This window comes from Mastigoproctus giganteus, chromosome 2, assembly GCF_048544385.1.
Source record: "Mastigoproctus giganteus isolate SK-2022 chromosome 2, ASM4854438v1, whole genome shotgun sequence".
Lineage (NCBI taxonomy): Eukaryota > Metazoa > Arthropoda > Arachnida > Uropygi > Thelyphonidae > Mastigoproctus > Mastigoproctus giganteus.
The window spans coordinates 123,603,737-123,623,825 of record NC_143576.1 but is presented as its reverse complement, the minus strand read 5'-3'; the positions used below and the strand labels follow the sequence as shown (position 1 = coordinate 123,623,825).

At 35.7% G+C, this 20,089-nt stretch overlaps 1 protein-coding gene across 1 annotated transcript in view; it reads left to right on the top strand.

Moving 5' to 3' along the window:
* Nucleotides 1–20,089, top strand: part of LOC150089540 (abnormal spindle-like microcephaly-associated protein homolog) — a 309,620-nt gene that overhangs the window by 244,304 nt on the left and 45,227 nt on the right. The window contains exon 11 of the mRNA XM_090390020.1: nucleotides 3,446–5,388. Within this exon, the coding sequence (XP_090246146.1) occupies nucleotides 3,446–5,388 (1,943 nt within the window). The remainder of the gene's footprint in view (nucleotides 1–3,445; nucleotides 5,389–20,089) is intronic.

The window sequence follows — 20,089 nt, the reverse complement described above, 5'->3', positions numbered from 1 at the left end:
TGTGTAACTTCAATTTCTCCTTCGCTTTGCTCTCCGTTATTACAAAATCATTAGGCTCCCTGTTAGTTTAGTAAACATTTGTCCTCCCCTTGCTTCCAGAATTACTCATGTGTGAATGTAGATGCAAAATACTCATTGAGTTTATCAGCTATCTGAGCAGGATCATTAATAGTCGAACCATCAATATCAAGTGAACCAATCTGATTCATCCCCTTCCTTCTAGAGTTTACATAAATAAAGAAGTCTTTGCTATTTTTCTTTGCATCCTTTGCAAAGGATTTCTCATAATCGACCTTCCCTTGTTTAACTTCCTTTGGTGACTTGATTACAGACTAGCTTATATCTGCCATAGACTTCTGTGTCACCTGATAATTTATATGCATCCCATGGATTGATTTTTCTTCTCTTCCACAAGCCTCATTAATTCATCTGACATCCATTTAGGCCTGAACCTTGAACAGTATTTCATGGTTGGAATGAAGTAGCCTCCAAGATTAAGTCCCTGAAGGCTTCCCGTTTAGAATTCAACATTGGTAACATCATCAGTTGATCCTTCTGTACAGAATTTAAAAACTGTCTGAGACCCCTGTAGTCACCTTTACAAAAGCAAAATTCCTTCCCTTTAGCCTTTATGGTAGTTACATCTTTAAGTAGTTCCCATATCAGTACATTGTGATCACTGTCACCCAATGGTTCCTTTTTATGCAAATTCTTAATGCATGAATAATCACTGCTGATGATCAGATCAGGAGTAGTATGCTCTCTGGTTGCCTCTTGAACGTGCTGATGTAGAAAACAGTCATCCAATAAATCCAAAAAAGTCTTGCTAGAGCGCAAGTGGCTAATCCATAAGTTCCAGTCAATATCTGGAAAGTTAATATCCCCCATTATAAGACATTCTGATTTACTGGCCCACTCTATTTCTCTGCACAATTGCTCATTATATTCATCAGATTCATTAGGCCTATAACACACCTACTCTCATTTTTCCATTCCCAGTCACACCAAACAGATTCAACATTGCACTGTCCACCCATGTCAACTTAATGCACTTCCTTAGATTTTGTGTTTCTTAACTAACAGCATAACTCCTCCCTTCTTGCTCTGTGTATCCTTTCTGTACACATTGTACTCCCCAAATTCCAATTCTGCACTGCTTATATCTTGGACACCATGTGTCTCTGATATCCCAACAATATCTACCTTTGATGTGAGCTGGATATCATCATTCTTCTCTTTCTTGGTACTTCTCTCTCTCTCTCTCTCTCTCTGGATTTTTTTTTTTTTTTTTTTGTTTGGTGCAGCATAAGCCTTAGGCTTCCTTGCACCATATAGCTAATAATAATATCTTGATCAGCACTTCAAATTCCTCAAATTTTTTACTATACTTCTAGCATTCGTGTACATGCAAGTATACATGCACCTGTTCTTACTCTTAGTTACCCTAACACAGCCTATGAATTTACTTATTCCATGATTACTCCCAGCAGCCCTTGAAATCCCCAGCAACTTGCTCCCTAGGCTGCTGTTCATTCCAATAGAAGCAGCGCAAGAATCACTTTTTACTCTGCCTGTGGCTACTGTTAATCTTTTTAGTCTGTGAATCCTCACAAACTAGCAGTTTACCGACCCACCTAAGACTGCCTTGATAGCATAAGCAAATATTCTTGCACCCTTTCTATTTAAGTGTATCCCATCCGTGTAGAAGCAGTGTCTCCTGTTAGCAAACACAGACCACACTGAAAAAAATTCTACCCTACGAACCTGGCACAATCTGTCCAGGGACGAACTGATTGACAAGGCTCTCATCATATACTCCCTCCTATCATGTCTTGGAAGAATTGCAGACACTTTCAAATTTAACCCTAACTCACAACTTTTTTTTTTTTTTTTTTACAACATTGCCCTGTTTGTTAAGTAAATCTATAGATCTCTTACTCTTAAGACATTGTCTGTGCAACGGTAAGTATGCCATCAAAGTTTAGCTTACTCAATCCTTTCAAAGCCATAAACACCACAATCAGATCTACTCACAGTGCCTAGTTTCCAGATTCCGCCATTTGCAGAACTGAAGCAAATAGCAGCATCTTTCTTGGTAAGAGTACTCTTTTGTTGCCCATCACTAATTTCATTGCTCTTCTCTGCACCCATTCCAGCAGATCCACAACCTTTCTAAAATTAGGCTTCCAGACCTGTATACAATACTTAAGATATGGCTTTACCAAGGCCGTATACAGTGGAATAATTAATAATGCTAGTTAATATTAGTTTATTAAGTGTTGTGTAAATATTCTTGATAATATGTGTATATTCTTAATGTGTAACTATGTATATTAATTATAAAATCTGTATATATTATTTCGGGATGAGACTAAATATTTGGTATCCATTTTTCCTGGTGTACTTTGTACCACAAATATAAGTAGCATCCTCCTGGCATTGGCACTTAGTTGTCCTCTGCATATAAAGCTAAGTTTAATGAAGCAGTTTGTCCAAGCCCTGAATAAAGAAATTTTTTTAGTATATTTGTACTAAACTCCTATCACATATTAACAAAAGCAAAGTAGGAATTTTTGTAGGACCTGAAATCTGTAAGCTTCTACTAGACTCTATTTGAAGAATCCATAAACCAAACTGAAAGATGTTTTCAGTTTGGTTCATGGATTGGTTTGGTTTTCTTCATCTAGTGTATAAGAAATCCAGTTTGTGACCATCTATGCTTGGCAGGAGGATGCAGCCATTAATATTTCTGTTTTATATATTTTTATTAGTATTTTTATGTAAACATTTATAAAAATACAAAATAAACCAAAAGCACTTCCATCAATATTTTAATTTTTTTTATTTACGAGAAATTTTGATTTGATAAAAAAACATATCAAGTAACTTTTGAAATTTCCATTAAAAATGCAGATCGGGGTAATTTGTCTAATTCTTCCTTAAATTTATTCATATTATCCATTTCTGCAACACCAAATGGAAGTTTGTTCTAGTGATCAATTACCTTCTGGCCGAAAGCAAATTTCTGCACAGCTATCCAGCAACTATCCTTCCTCAATTTGAATTTATCCCCCCTTTATGTGTATTGTCTGAGAACGAGTAAGAATGCTATCAACATTTAGCTTTCTCAATCCATTAAAAGAAGAAAGGAAAAGTTTAACATTAGTAATTTTAACTTTAGCAAAGTGTTTTTAACTTTAACAAAGTATAATTGTAGTATTTAATGGGATACTTAACTTTAATTAAATGGGAAATAAATTAAAACCTTAGAAAAAGAAAGAAATTACTCCAATCTGTTCTTGAGAATCTCATAATTAGATCCTTGCTGAGACCAGAGATGGTAGCTAATCCGAAAGTGAATTTTTATGTGTAAACATTTAGAATGTAAGTTTAGAAATAACTTGCAGAATTATTTTTTCTTATGTATTTTTTTATTTTTTTTTAGACTGTCTATCGTGGATTCAGAGCTAGGAAGCACTTTGTCCAGTTGAGGTGTGCTGTCATAATAATACAAACTAACATCAGAAGTTGGCTAATAAGTAATCATTATCAGAAAATAAAGAAATCAGCCATTTTGTTGCAGCAATACTATCGTGCTTATTTAATTGGGTCTAGAGAAAGGAAGACTTTTCTTTCCTTTAAAAATCACATTATTACTATTCAGTCTTTTGTACGTGGATGGTTGACAAGGAAATATATGCAGAAAATGAAAGCTGCTGCAGTTGTCATACAGACACATCTCAGAGGCTGGCTTTGTGTTATTCACTTTAAGAAATCTAAGAATCTTATCATAACTGTGCAACAGAAATTCAGAGCTAATCTGGTAAGTAAAAAGACTAGATGTTCTTTTCTGCATATGCGGAAAGCTGCTCTTATTATCCAATCTTGGTATCGTACTTGCAAAGAAAAACATAATTTTATAAGGAAAAGGCAAGCAGTAGTCATGATCCAAAAACATTATAGAGGCTACTATCTGAAAACAAGATTTCAACTTCTGAAAAGGGCAACCCTCACTATTCAACGAAGATGGCAAGCTACAGTGTTATCCCGTAAAATAATGAAAAATTTTTTGAAAATTAAGAAAGCCGTGTTAATTCTTCAGTCTACAGTAAGAGGATTTCTAATACGGAGGCAATTTTTGAATAAAAAACAAGCTGTCCTTGTTATACAAAACTGGTTTCGGATGATAAAAGCAAGATATTATTATTTGAGACAGAAGAGTTTGGTTATAATGATTCAAAGAAGATGGAGAGCTAAACTTCTTGGTTACAAAGAGAGGACTCAAATGGCATTAAAATATCAAGCAGCTATGGTAATTCAACATTGGTATCGTAGCATCAAAATACAGCAAACCTTTATTAGAGCAAGATGGGCTGTTGTAGTTATTCAAACTTGGTTTCGTGCATTCAGAATCAGAAGGCACTTTATCTTATTAAAACAAGTAGTTAATCATTTAGAAAATATGCAGTATGCACGAATATGCTGTAGAAAGCAAAGAAATGAATTTTTAAAAATTAAGCATTCTGCAATTATCATTCAAGCAACTTTTCGAGGTCTGCTGATTAGGAAAAGTTATAATAAGATGAGAGTGGCAATAATTAAAATTCAGTCTTTTGTGAAAAGATGGTTAGCAAGAAAAAAATTTTTGAGATTAAAATTAGCAGTACTTTTTGTTCAGCATCATTACAGAGCAAAGATTTTAAGAGCAAAAAAGTATAAAGAATATCTAAGGCTTCAGGATGCTGCAGTAATTATACAGTCACAGTTTCGATGCTGGTCAGCAAGATACCATTATTATAAACTGTATAGAGCATGCATTATAATTCAGTCTAATATTAGAGGATATTTAGTTCGGAAAGAATTCTGTGTTGTGAGGAGAGCAGCAATAACCATTCAGCAACGTTACCGGTTATTTGTAACTGGCAGAAAATTAAGATACAAATACATCAGAATTAGATCAGCTACTCTTAAACTTCAAGCTTATACAAGAGGTTGGTTATTGAGACATGAATTGAATAAAAAACGTCAAGCTGCTATGACCATTCAAGCTTATGTTCGTGGTCAGAAGATAAGGAAACAGTATTATAGCTTAAGATCAGCTGTGTTAGTAATACAGCAACGTTTCAGAACATGTATAATATCTAAAAAAGTACGTCAACAATACTTGGATAGTAGACAAGCAGCTATAGTTATACAGTCATGGTTTCGAGGATATAGGGACAGAAAAAGTTATACTTATTTAAAAAATGTGGTGAAAGTTCAGTCATGTGTAAGAATGTTTTTAGTCAGAACACGCATCAAGCATAATCAAACAGCCATCACAAAAGCCGTGATAATTTTGCAGAATAAATGGAAAACAACAGTAATTATGAGGAAAGATCGCAAAAGGTAAAATTGGTTTGTATAATTATTAATAAGTAATTAATAAATAGGCACATTATATGTTCTGTTAGAAAATGACTATACTTCATTACATGTAACACTAAAATTTATTAATTTAGATAACTAATTTACATTTAAAATTTAAGATAAGTTTCTCTCTAGTTTTTGGTGTTCTTTAGCTTCAGTCTTTGTTGGAACTTGAGACAATGCACCAAAAATTAATCGAACTGGATACACATACTTGCTTCTAATTAATTGGAGGGGGAGAAATCTTATGTGATTGTTCATCATTCTGATATAATGGTTTAATTTATTGAGGTTAATACTCAATGTTAAATGTTACCAAATTAGCCATAAAGAATTATTCTGTAACCAAAGTATCCAGAGGTAAAACCAAGCAACTAACTCCATCGGTAAATTCTACAACTTTCATTAATTAATTAGTTAACATAATTAGAGTAACAGAATTCTGTAAAACTTTCTAGAAAATTGTACTTCAAAACAATGTTTTAACCCCCTTCCCCCACAAGCCTGAAGATGGGAGGCAGCGAGTTCCCAAAACATAGCCAAAATTGTTTAAATGTTTGGCATTGGGGTGTTTCATTTGTTCAAATTATAGCATTTCAGTAATAGATTACTTAAATCTACCACGTGATATAATAGCGTAGTCTCAATTAATTAATTTTCGCACATATTTGCACCAAGGATATTATTCCTAAGTGTTGCAGGTCTCTGTTTTGTTACAGGGGCAGATTGACAACAATCATGTTAGGTGTATATAGTCCATTCAATTTCTGAAGTGCTGTTTAGCCTTTTATGAAGAAGAGAAACAGTAATGTAAGACTATTTTATCTTTAATTTAAAATATAAATTAGTTATTAAAATTAATTTCCTTGTTACTCATAGTGAAGTGTACTCATTCAAAGTATTATTTCAAGAATATTTTGCTGAATGGTTTCTCATAATTTTCACATGAAAACTACAAATTATTTTGTTTGTATGAAAAAAATTGGACTTCTAATAGGAGTCTTCTAACCTTATACATGCACAGGGAGGTTTTTGAGGACTGTGATTAGATACAACTGTACACAGTATATTGCTTGCAGCATTTTCTCACCTTTGGCTTCATTAATAGCAAAATACAGGCATGATAAATACTGATCAATAGTGCTTAAGTTTCATGAAGCAGAATGCAGCCAAGTGAGCACATTGTCTTTTTTTAACAGCAATTCAGAAATAAAAATTATTAACTTATCTTCACTTTCCTAAGCAAACCAGATTTCATAGTTTCATTAAAGTTAAGTAAAGAACAAAAAAAAAAAAAAAAAAAAAAAAAAACGAACTTAGTAAAAATTGAGTTTTATTTCAAGGTAGGAGTTGAATAATATGATAAATGTCACTATGTGTTCTGCTTTTCTATCTGGGTCAGCATTATTCACTCCATTGACAATAACAAGCTTAAGGCCCTTTAAAAAGGACTTTATTATCCACAGATAAACTTAAAATCATTAATTTCATTTTTATTTGAATAACAATGCTATATAGGCAAATCTATTATTAAATTAAAATGTAATAGTAGTAATAGTATCTGCCATGTAGTGCAAGGAAGCCACAGGCTTTTGCTGCATTGTTTAAAAAAAACAACCAAGTAGATAAGAAAATACAAATTATATGCTTCCCTTCTCACACAGGTGACTGTCCATTGACCTTTAAATTTATTCAAATGGTCAGCCTCAACTACCTGCAAGGGCAACTTGTTACAGCAATCAACGACTCGCTGGATAAAAGAAAACTTCCTACAGTCTAATCTAAACCTCAACCCCTGTAATTTGAATTTGAGTCCTAGTTCTGGAATTGTTTATAACAGTGAGAATTCCATCTTCATTCATTTTACTAATCCCTCTCAGAGCCTTATAAAGGTCCCCTCTGAGGTGCCTGGTTGCCAAGCTCTGTAACCCTCATATGGTTGTCCTTTTGATGATCTCACCATTCGAATTGCCTGTCTTTGGACCCTTTCAAGAAGCTCAACGTCTATTTTCAGATCTGTACTTGAACACAGTATTCCAAATGTGGTCTTACAATTGTCTTATACAGTGGAATTATGACCTTCGTAACTCTACAGGATAATGTTCAATAAATGGGCTTTCCTGGCTGGTGTACACTGCTCAGAAAACTTCATATGCCTGTATTGTAACTTTCAGATCCCTTTCTTCCTCTACCATTTTTAATTCAACCCCACCCAGTGTATAATTTATTTTTGGGTTGCTATTCCCCAAGTGTAAGACCTTGCATTTTACCACATTAAAACATAGCTGCCATTTCTCTGACCATCTTTGAAGTCTGTTCAAGTCATCCTGAAGGAGTGCTACTTGGCGTTGATCATTAATGGCTCTGCCCAGCCCATCTTTACGTCATCTGCAAATTTTGACATCATGCCTTCTATCCCTTTGTCGATGTCATTTATGAAAATGGAAAACAACAGTGGTCCTGTAACTGATCCTCAAGGGACCCCACTCCTGACGTAACACCAATCTGAAGAATATCTATTAATCAAAATTTCTGCCTTCTGTCCTGCAGCTATCCATCTTAGAATCTTGCAAGTAATCCCAGCCTGTTCAAGCTTATATAGTAACCTCTCATGAGGGACCGAGTCAAATACTTTGCTAAAATCCAAATAAACTATGTCAAAATTGTTCTTTAAATCCAGCTCATGAATAACCTTTCATGAGCTGGATGTTTTGAAAGCTATAAAACTATAAAATTCATAAGCTATAAAATAAGCTATTTTATAGCTTATTAATTTAGTTAAGCATGATTTACCCTTAACAAAGCCATGTTGTTTGTCCTTCAAAATGCCATATCTATCTATATGTCTCTGGATTGCACTCTTAATCATCGCCTCTATGATTTTTCCTACCACTGAAGTCATACTAACTGGTCTGTAGTTACAGCTTCACGCCTAGAACCACTTTTATGTATTGGCAATACATTGGCACTTCTCCAATCCAAAGGAATCTTCCATTAGTCCAAAAATGTCCTCATAATTAACCTCAATGGTTAAATACTCTCTCTCTCTCTCTCTCTCTCTCTCTCAAAACTATAGGGTATATGCTATTAATTCTGGGAACCTTACTTGCCTTTATGCTCAAAAGTTTTTTAATGAACAGTCATTTGCAATTACAACATCACTAATTACATAATCCTCAGCCTCATTTGCACAGCCTCTTCTCAGCATGAAGGATCAATAAAAACCAGTGCAAAGCACCTATTCAGTTCATCCACAATATCAGCTGGGTTATCTAAAGCTTTCCCACATCCAATGCACAAGGGTCCAATCTGATTAGCTTTCTTCTTTGTTGTATTTACATACATGAAAAATTCCTTGTCCATAAGTAGATTCAATTAAGACTGCTATTGCAGCCTGCATTTAGAATCCCTTGTCAGATGGCTGTAATCTTAATTAGTAACAAATAACATAATTAACCAAAATGTGCAGCCGTGCAGTGTGCAAAAGAAAATTTCTCATAACTTTTGTTACAAATTTCATAGGAAATTTTCTTCTGCCCAATGCTTGGCTACTCACTTCAATTCAACATGCTCTCTTTTTTTTTTTTTTTTTTTTTTTGTGTGTGTGTGTGTGTGTGTGTGTGTGTGTGTGAAGTTGCTATTTGGAGCTGCTTGCCATCTAATGAGAGACCAGCAATTCTTGAAACAGGCAGTAATATCCTTGTCTTTAATTCAATAGTGGTTTGCTCTGTGGCCATGCTACTTGAATTAAAAGTTAAATTAGTCATTTTAGGTAGGCTCATGGATAATGAAGTTTTTCCTAAAGTGAGCTTAAACTGTTACTGTCAATAGAGGGAACAGTTTTCCCAGCTGGTAAAATAGATTAGAATAGTGTGTATTATCATGATTTCAACTGCTGCATCAAAATTAACCATCTTTACTAATTTGCTAGATTTGTTGTTGTTGTTATTTGATTTTTAGGCGCATTAGCAACTAAGACCATATTGCTCCAGGAATAAGTGGTGGTCATTCCCTGATCCTTCCGCATTCTCAATATTTGGTGATGACGGGCTCGAGGTTAAAATATATTTGTAACTTCTGTTACATATTTATTCAGAAGTTTTTTCCACATTGCTTGGCTCTTCATTTCAATTCAACGTGAATCTAAATCTTTGAATTTCTGAGTATGTTTAGACTTTTTTTTTTCTCTTCTGCCTTTGAATAAAATCTACTGTGGTGGATTTTGGGGGGTTCATATAAGTCACAATTGCACATACAGAAAGGTTACTAATTTGACATCTGGCTACTATTCCATGTTGAAAGCGTATAAATTCAGATCAGTGAACCATACTTGCTTCTTAATGAAGCAAGGCAAATTCATGAGATTTTATATTTGTATGCCTGGGCCAATATGCATGAATGAGGGAATTCTATTATGGTACCCAGTATTTATGGAGGGGTATCAGAATAGTTTTGGTAATATGGTATGTGAAATCTCACTTGAATGAGCCAAGCCATATGATTAGATATTACCCTAGTACCTTATGTAAGTAGAAATACATACAGATGATTTGAAATAAAATAAAAGAAATTCAATCACTGTCATACCAATTTTCAGTAGACCGCAAGAAATTAGTAGCTAAATTAGTAAATAAAAGGAGGAATTGCCTCTATGGTGTCTTGCAGAACACTTCTGTGCTGATACCCAGAGGTGAAGGTGATTCTTGCACTGTTTCTGTTAGAATGAGCAGTGGCCTTGGAGGGTGGGGTGCTGGGGGTTTCAGGGACTGATGGCAGTCATCATGAAACAAATAAATACATGGACTGTGTTAGGGTCAATAAGAATAGGAGCATGCATACTTAAATGTACACCAGTGCTAAGCGTATAGTAGAGTATGTTTATTTTATGAATCTGAAGTGCTGGTGAAGACATCAAAGGCAAATATTGTTGGGATATCAGAGACATTGTGCCACACATATTAGGAATACAGAAGTGGAATTTGAGGAGTACAATGTGTATAGAGAGGATATGAATGGAGGAGGAGGAGTTATGATGTTAATTAAGAAAAAGAAAATCTAAGGAAGTGCATCCAGTTGACATAGATGGACAGTGCAATGTTGAGTCAGTTTGGCGACATAAGCACTGGGAAAGCAAAACTGAGAGTAGGAGTGTGTTATAGGCCCAATGACTCTAATGAGTACAACAAACAACTCTACAGAGAAATAGTGGGCCAGTAAATCAGATTGTGTTATAATGGGAGATTTTAAATTCCCAGATATCGACGGGAACTTGTGGGTTGGTCACTCGCAAATTAGCAAAAATTTTGTGGATTTATTGGATGTTTTTCTGCAGCAGCATGTTCAGGAGGCAACCGAAGAGGATAATACTTTTGATCTGGTTATCAGCAGTGATTATTCGTGCATTAAGAATTTGCAGATAAAGGAACTGCTAGGTGTCAGTGATCACAGTGTACTGATGTGGGATTAACTTAAAGACATAATTACCTTGTAAACAGAAGGGTTTTTGCTTCTGTAAAGATGACTACAGTGGTCTCACACAGTTCTTAAATTCTGTACAGTGGGACCAACTGGATGTTACCAACAGCAAATTCTAAGTGGGAAGCATTTAAGGAATTAATCGTGGAAGCTACTAGGCTTTTCACCAATTAAGAAATATTTTTCAAGGTTTAGGCTAAATGGATGTCAGATGAACTGAGACTCATAGCTGAGAAGAAAAATGCATGGGATACATATAAATTATCAGGTGACACAGAAGCCTGTGGCAGATATAAACTAGTCTGTAATCAAGTCACAAAGGAGATTAGGCAAGCGAAGGCAGATTGAGAAATCTTTGGCAAAGGATGCTAAGAAAAACAGCAAGGACTTCTTTACTTATATAAACTCTAGAAGGAAGGGGATGAATCCAATTGGTTCACTTGATATCTATGGTTTGACTGTTGATGATTCTGCTCAGATACCTGATAATCTTAATGAGTATTTTGCATGTACATTCACACATGAGAAGTTATTAAGGGAGGAAAATGCAGAAGTTTATCAAATTGTAACAGGGTACTTATTGATTTTGTAATAATTGAGAGCAGAGTGGAGGAGAAATTGTTGTAAAAAATTTTGTAATAATTGAGAGCAGAGTGGAGGAGAAGAAAGTCACCTGGGGTAGACGGGATCTATCCAGTTATATTAAAGGAGGCGACAAAGGAACTAAGCAAACCCTTAGCCATAATTATGAGAGCATCCTTGTAGTCAAGGGGAAGTCCCCACAGACTGGAGATGTGCAAATGTATCCCAAATTCACAAAGAGGGATCTAAGGATGGCACGAGTAATTACAGACCAGTTAGTTTAACTTCTTTTCTGGGTAAAACAATGGAGTCAGTGGTTAAAGATGCATTGCAGGATCATCTAGAGAAGATGGCAGCAATAATTCAGACACAGCATGGGTTTATTAATCGAAATTCTTGTCTGACAAATTTGATTGGATAGTATGATGTGGTCACACAGGAACTGGATGCAAAAATAATTTCCTAAAATCCAAGTATATAATATCATATACTTGGATTTTAGGAAAGCTTTTGATACTGTTGCACATGGAAGACTACTGTACAAATTGGAGTAGTATGATATTAAGGGCAAGTTGCTAGAACAGATAAAGAAATGGGTGAGTGGGGGAAGACAGAGTGGTAATCAATGGATGCTGCTCTTCGTGGACTAATGTTATTAGTGAAGTCCCACAGGGTTCAGTGTTTGACGCACTGTTGTTTGGTATATTTATCAATGATATTGATGAAGGTTGACAGGGTTGTTCATGACAATAATGGCAGTGTGCTACTGCAACAGAAAAGTTGGGCAGATGGGCTGAGAAGCAGAAACTGAAGTTTAACATTGACAAATGCAAAGTACTGCAAAGTAACTCCAGAGAAATGTACCAACTGTGTGGTACTACACTTAGGGTGGTAAAAAATGAAAAAGACCTGGGAGTGATTGTGCAGTCAGATTTGAAGTTTTCTGAGCAATGTAGACAGGCTGCCAGAGCAGGTCATGGGGTATTGTCAATGGTATACAGGAATTTTGCTAGTACGAAAAAGGAGCTGATTGAGGTGTATAAGGCCTTGAATGGGTTGAGCGCGCTCAACCCATTCGAGGCCTTATACACCTAGGAAAGGCATTATAGCCAAAGTAGCTTATGCGCCATCAAACCTCCATATTAACAACAACCTAGGAAAGACAGTTGTAGGATAGATATGTGGAAATTTACCTTTAGCCAGCAGGTGGTTAATTGCTGGAACAAACTTCCATCTGTTGTTGGGGAAGTTGATAGCTTAAATAAATTCAAAGAGGACAAACTTTTAGAGGGAATGGTTTTGCGAAATTTATTTTTTATTTTTTTGGCTGATGCTACATAAGCTCATACACTTGCTTTCTTGCATCACATGCCTCTAATATTACTACTACTATTACTCTCCATTGTTGAATTAAGTATGCAAATAATTTACATGAATGCCTCACACTTTTTAATGTTTTTTATATTTTAACATTTGTTTTTAAATCGTTTAAAGGATGGACTCTCCTGTTTAAATTGGATTCAGAGGTTTTAAATCGATTTTAAAGTATGGAATTATTGTCTTCACACACTCAAAGATTTGGGTTTGTGATTCCACATAATTTTGGGATTGGGTTTTGGGTCTGTGGGCCACCAATTTCGTGATGCATTGGATCATTGATTCTGTCTAAGAGTGTGAGGAATTCATATAAATTATTTGCATAGTTAATTCAAGAATGGAGAGTATCAGCACAGTATTGTTGTACTAGACGCCATAGAGGTAATTCCTCCTTTTCTTAGCTAATTGATATATAACATAAACGCATTGAGCCATTGCAGATCTGTCATCTCTTAATTAGTAGCCGAAGAAACATATGGCCAAAGAAACATATGGCATTATGGCTTGAAAATATCAAAAGTGACTAGAAGCTATATAGTTTTGGATTATATAGATAATAAACTGTATTAATTACATTTAATTTTATTCTTGTTACCAAAGCCAGTTTGACCTAACTTCTTAACATGGCCTTTGATATTTTAATAGTTACATTTACATAAAGGTGCTTTTACACTTTATTTAAATTCTGTGCATTATTAATTTTATAGACTCCATTATAAATTTTACTAAAATTCACTTTTGTTACTTTATAACTTTGACAGATAATTGCACCTAATTTCTCTTTATAACTAATTATCTAATTCTAATTATCTAGCTGACCTAACCTGGTTTACCAAGGTAAGATTTAAAGTACGGCCTTTCATGTGGATTTTTCTTCTTTTTTTTTTCTTTTCAAAAAAAAAAAAAAAAAATGCTAAACTTATAACTACCTTACTAACTTCCAACATTTAAAGCGTACATGCTCAAATACTTGGTTTTTTTTTTTATCTCTTTCATTACCTTGTTAAATTTTTCTATCAAAACCAATAATAACAGTAAAGACTTTACTTATACAAACATTAGTAGGAAATGGCCAAATTACATTGGTTCACTTGATATATATGGTTTGGCTGTTGATGATCCTGCTCAGGTTGCTGACAGAAAAAAAAGGTATTTTGCATTTACATTTGCATGTGAGGAATTCTTTAGGAGGGAATGCCACAAGTTTATCAAACTTTAATAGGCAGCTACATGATTTTATGGTAACTGAGAGGAAAGTTGAAGAGAAATTGTTGAAACTAAATATAAAAAAAGGCACCTGGGGTAGTGGGATCTGTGTAATTATATATTAAGGGAGGCAGCAAAGGATACCTCCTTTGCAAACCTTTATCCATAATTACGAGTATCTTGGGATTCAGGAGAGGTTCCTATGGACTGGAGATGTGCAAACGAATCCCGAATTCACAAAGGGAGATTAAAAGGATTTTGTGAGTAATTACAGACCTATTAGCTTAACTTCTGTTCCAAGGAAAACAATGTAGTCGCTGATTAAAGAAGTAATTGGGTACTATGATCCAGTATCAAAGAAACTAGATGCAAATAATAATTTTGGTATATACTGGGTGGTTATAAAATAAGTTTCCCTATTTGAGACCCTAGTGTCAAAACGGTTAGAGATAGCACTATGAAAATTGGTGGGTATGTCATTTAGGGTATGGGGAAGCGATTCCAAGAAGAAAAAAAATTAGTTCAAATTTCTGCCACCAGGGAGAAATTTGCACTGTAAACATGAGATGAAATACTTAACTTAGGATTAGATTTTAATTTCAGAACTTAGAAAGCTACAGATATTGTTCTATGTTCCTTCACTTGAGATGGCATTCTGAAAACGGAGGACTGTGTGTGACACAGTTTTGCGTAGCATAGCATCTCATTGGGGATGTTGGCTACATGCTGTTTAATGCTTTATTTCAAATTGACAAGAGTCTGTATGCTGCCATGATAAACTCTGTCTTTCAGGTATCCCCATGGCCAGAAATCACAGGGATTAAGATCTGGTGATCAAGCTGACCAGAACTGCGGAAAGTCTCTAGAAATGATGCGATCATTTCAGAATGTTGAATGAAGCAGTTCCTCCTTCATTTGTCGACCAATGTGGAGAGTAACACAATCTTGCATGAACACTATGGTCTCCAAGCATTTCCTTTCTTGCAGAGCATGAATAATGTGATCTCTTAGAAGAGCACAGTACTGTGCACTAGTTACCATTCACCTTTCAAGGCCATGAGGTGTAGACTCTTCAAAGAAAAATGGTCCGATTATAAACTATGAATCCACACCATACTGTAATGTATGGACTTTGAAGTAGTCTTTCATGCACAGCATATGGACGAGAAGTTCTCCATGAAGAGTCAAATGTGCTTCATCAGACCACAAGATCATTCGAGCCAATGTATCAAGTTCCATACCATCCAGAAATCATAGAGCAAAGTCTACTCATTGCTGCTGGTCACAAGACTTTAGTTCTTGCACTACATGAATCTTGTACTGGAACCAGCCTAAAATTATTCGAAGCACAAGCACTTTACGTACAGTAGACCAAGGCAGGTTAGAGTCTCTTGACACACCTCTGGCACTACTGACTGGTAGTATTTTGCATTCTGACCTGAAGGCCATTGCAACTGCCACTTCATCCACTACCTCTATTACGTGGTCATCCCCTGCCTCGAATTACACCTAACTCCCCCGGTCACTTCAATTTTTTTTTTTTTTATTAGTTTTTGAAGCCCCACTGAATGTCAAAGGTCCTTTATGCAAACCTTTAAGTTTCCAATATTCACGCAGTACTGCATTAGCATTACTATTATTCTGGTAAAACAGTTTTACTAAAAGTGCACATTCCTTTTTTGTATGAGCCATAATGGTTATTGACGGTGGTGTTGACCTTTCTGCTTTTATCTAACAGAATGTCATTTGCATAAGCAGCATATCTTGAAGTAAATGACAACTTTTACATTTGTGCAGCGCTGTTTTCCCATGGTGGCAGAAATTTGAACTAATTTTTTTTCCCTTCTACAAATCGCTTCCCCATATCCTAAATGACATACCCACCGATTTTCACATTGCTAACTCGAACCATTTTGATGCAAGGTCTCCCAAATAGGGAAAATAAGTTTCCCTATTTGGGAAAAATAAAAAAAAATTTAAATATATTTATTTATTTTTTGCTGATGCTGTATAAGCTGAATGCATCGTAATGCCTGAACTAATGCTAATATACCTGGATTTCAGGAAAGCTTTTGATACTGCATCACATAAAAGGCTGCTGTAAAAATGGAGCAGTATGGCACTAAGATAAAGGGAAGGTTGAGTGGGAGAAGACAGAGTGGTAATCAATGGACACTGCTCTCTTCGTGGATTAATGTTATTAGTGGAGTTGCTCAGCGTTCAATGCTGAACCCACTGTTGTTTTCCATATTTATTAATGATATTGATGAAGGTCTATCAGGCTTTATGTCTAAGGTTGACAGTAATAATGATATTCTGCTGCAACAAGATCTAGAAAAATTAGGCAGATAGGCTGAGAAATGACAATTAAAATTTAACATTGATAAATGAAGTGTACTGCGTATGGGAAGCAGTGATCCCAGGTTAATAAACCAACTCCGTGGTACATTACTCTGGAATTTCTATGGTACCAACAAGGCTTGACAGTAATTGTGCAGTCAGATATGAACTTCTCTGAGCAGTGCTGACAGGAAAACTCATGGGGTTTTGTCAATGATACAAGTATACAGAAATTGTTCTTTCTGTTGAATAATGCAATGGTAAGCCAGATCTTGAGTACTGCATATAGGTCTGGAGGCCTCCTTTTAGGAAGGATATGAAGCTGCTGGAATGGATGCTGAGAAGGGCAATGAGATTGGTGGGGGAGGGAAAAAGCTTCAGTTCTGTAAATTGCAGTTTCTAGGGACTAGGCACCTGTGAGGAGATCTGATTGAGGTGTTTAAGGCCTTGAATGGATTGAGTAAGCTCTGCTGATGGAATTCTTTCGTCTTGCTCAGACTATACATGTGAGAGGAGCATAGATTCAAATTGAGGAAGGATGGTTGCAGAACAGATGTGCAGAAGTTTGCCTTCAACCAGTGGCTGGTTGATTGTTGAACAGACTTCCTTCTGTTGTTGTTGTTGTTGTTGAAGTGGATAGTTTGAATAAATTAATGGAAGAACTAGACAACCTATGGAGGGGATGGGCAGGTGATATGAGAAGGGAGTTTTTTTGCACTGATGTTTTATAAGCTTGCTTTCTTGCATTTTTTTCACTACTACTACTACAACAACACTCAGGTCGGTGGAAAATAGCCACAAGGATGGTGGGGGGGGATAGCCTATGTATGGATTTGAACAAGTATATCCAAAGTAATAAAATTGTTCAAATACTCTTTTCTCTAATAGTTTCTAAAGAGATTTTTGATGATGAAAGTCAATAACTGGGATGAACAACTGCAGCCTAATATGCTTTATAATATTTTAAAAAATGTTCATTAAATTTAGAATAGTTAACTGTCCCAGGCTATTTTTTTTTTTCACCCTTTTGTGGTTTGCACTAAATTAAACTTGCATGCTATGTACATTGTATACAAAGTTGTGTGCTCAGGTATGGTGTAACATCTTGGTGAACGAACTTCAAAATATATCTGATGATTTTATCTTGTGTTTTATTGTTACATAGTCAGCTTAGGATTCAATGATAAGAGGACTGGCCTTTTGTTGGTCTCTCCAGGCAGATGACTTTTTTGGGTGGACTAGCCTGTATCATCCAGAAATCGAATTCTCTTTTTCTGAGAGTAGAGACAACAGAAGGATCATGGTTGCTTTAAGACAATCTGATTCTCTCTCACAATGCTCTTGAATGGCTATATCGCTCCTTTTCTTGTTTCCAAGAAGAAAATTTTGCAGCTCCATCTCTGGCTCCTTTAATTTATCAAAATCCTAATTTAGTTTTGAATTGAAGTCAGCAATGACCATACCCAACTGACAAATGAAAACACTGTTGGAATGATCTTCACATTATAGGCTAAAAATACATAGTTAATTTGACCTTTAGTTGAATGAACAAAAGGAACAAAAATGGATGAATTTTGAACTGAAAACAACTTATTGCATTAAAGAAAATAACATTGACTTATACTTGCCATATTAAAACATGAAAATTAACTTTAATTCCCTTAAAAACTGAATTTTCAAATTTTTAATTATGTTTAGCAGTCTTGTTCTTAAGAACAAGATTGCCTCAAGCAAGTCCACTTTCATTGATGCTCTGAAATCTGATTTAATGATTTTTAGAGCTTAAAATAAACGTTCTACATTGGCTTGAGTAGGGCCAATAATTAATAAATAATTTGAATAAAAGAGTAACATTTATTCACTAACAAACACTTGACCAGGTTCTTCTTCTCATACACAGTGCATGTGAACAATAACCTAGTAAGGTGCTTGTAGTGTGATGCTCATTTATTGAAATTACACTGAACAACAAATTTTGGGTCATATCTTGTTACAAGTGTGAAAGTAAGTTTGCTTTATAGATTTTGGGATGCTAAACTTGGAAATAGCGCTGCAGATTTGCTCTTGTTTTCGAAAAAAGTAGTTTTTTTATATTTATACGAGGTATTTTTTTTATTTATATGGCAGTAAGATGTAGCTACAAACATACCTATATCAGGCACTGGATTTTTTGTCTTTCGCTTGTATTCAGCTTTGGGAGCATCCCTTTTCACCATCCAACAATATTCGGCTAACATGGCAGCTCTTCATTTGCTTTTGTATCTTTGTTCCATTGCAGCGATGCCTTGATGGAAGTGCCCACCATATTTGTTGCTGATGGCACCACAATTTAGTGGGAAAAAATCCAAGTGTGAGTGCAAGAAATGCATCTTCAATGACATGTTGCACCCCAGTTTTTCATAAGAAGTAATGAGATCTTCCGCAAGCTGCCTGTAGTTGCCGGCTTTAACATTTCCTAGAAAACCGGTTGAAACATTTTGAAAGGCTTTCTGCACTGATTTCTTGCTATCACTAAGGACACATTCAAACTGTTTGGCATATTTGAAAATTTGCCATATTTGTGGACCAATGAAAATGCCTGCCTTAATTTTCTGTGTACTAAGTCTTCAGAATTTCTCTTGCAAGTATGTGAATGCAAGACCGTCCACTTCCAAAGCCTTTGCGAAATTTTTCAAGAGCCCCAGTTTGATGTGGAGTGGTAGAAGCAAAACTTTATTTGGATCTACCAGGGGTTCAAATACTATGTTCTTCATTCCAGGTGATAATGATTTTTATTGAGCCCAACTTCTCTTCTTGTAGTGCATATCCTTGGCATGACTATCCCACTTGCAGAGTTTAATCCTTTTGTAGGCCTAATAAAATGGCGCTTACCTTTAAATCACCACATATCTGCCACTTGTACTTCTGATAGTGTACACCTAAGAGGATGTTCTCCACGTTTGCATATGTTTCTTTTTGTGGACTGCATTGCAAGAGATATTGAAGGCAGCATAATTCCATTGTGTAATAACACAGCCTTTTATTATTATTATTTTTGTTGCTCTTATATATTATTTCTCCCTGATTGGGGATCCCACTCCATGGCGGGTACTGCTACCAAGTACACAGGGTGGTTGTAATGTCTGGTATTACTGTTGGTCAAGGAAATCTCTGACTCTGCTACAGGTGTTCAGGATTGAGACTTTCTGGAGTTCCTTGGTCAAGGAAATCTCTGACTCTGTTACAGGTGTTCAGGATTGCGACTTTCTGGAGTTCCTTGTAGGTGTTCTCTGGGAGAGCTATTCCTGCTAGGCTGCTATGTAGAGTCTCTGGTACCATACCGGTAGTTGACACAATGGTCGGGATGATCGATACTTTTTGTATATGCCACATCTCCTTGACCTCATGTCTCAGGTTCGTGTACTTCCTAATTTTTTCCTCATTGGTTTTCTGGACATTGGTAATGTTGGGCACCGCTTTATCAATCAGGTAGGTAGCCTTTTCCATCTTGCCCACAAGGGTTATGTCCAGTCTGTTGTGTGGGGTTTTTTTTTTTTTTTTTTAGGAGCATTAGCAACTAAGGCCATATTGCTCCGGGAATATGCGGTGGTCATTCCCTGACCTTTCCGCATCCTCCGTATTTGGTGGTGATGAGCTCGAACCCCAGTCTAATCAAGAGGCACGTGCTTCGCATTGCTGCTCCTTCCCACCTGGCTACTGA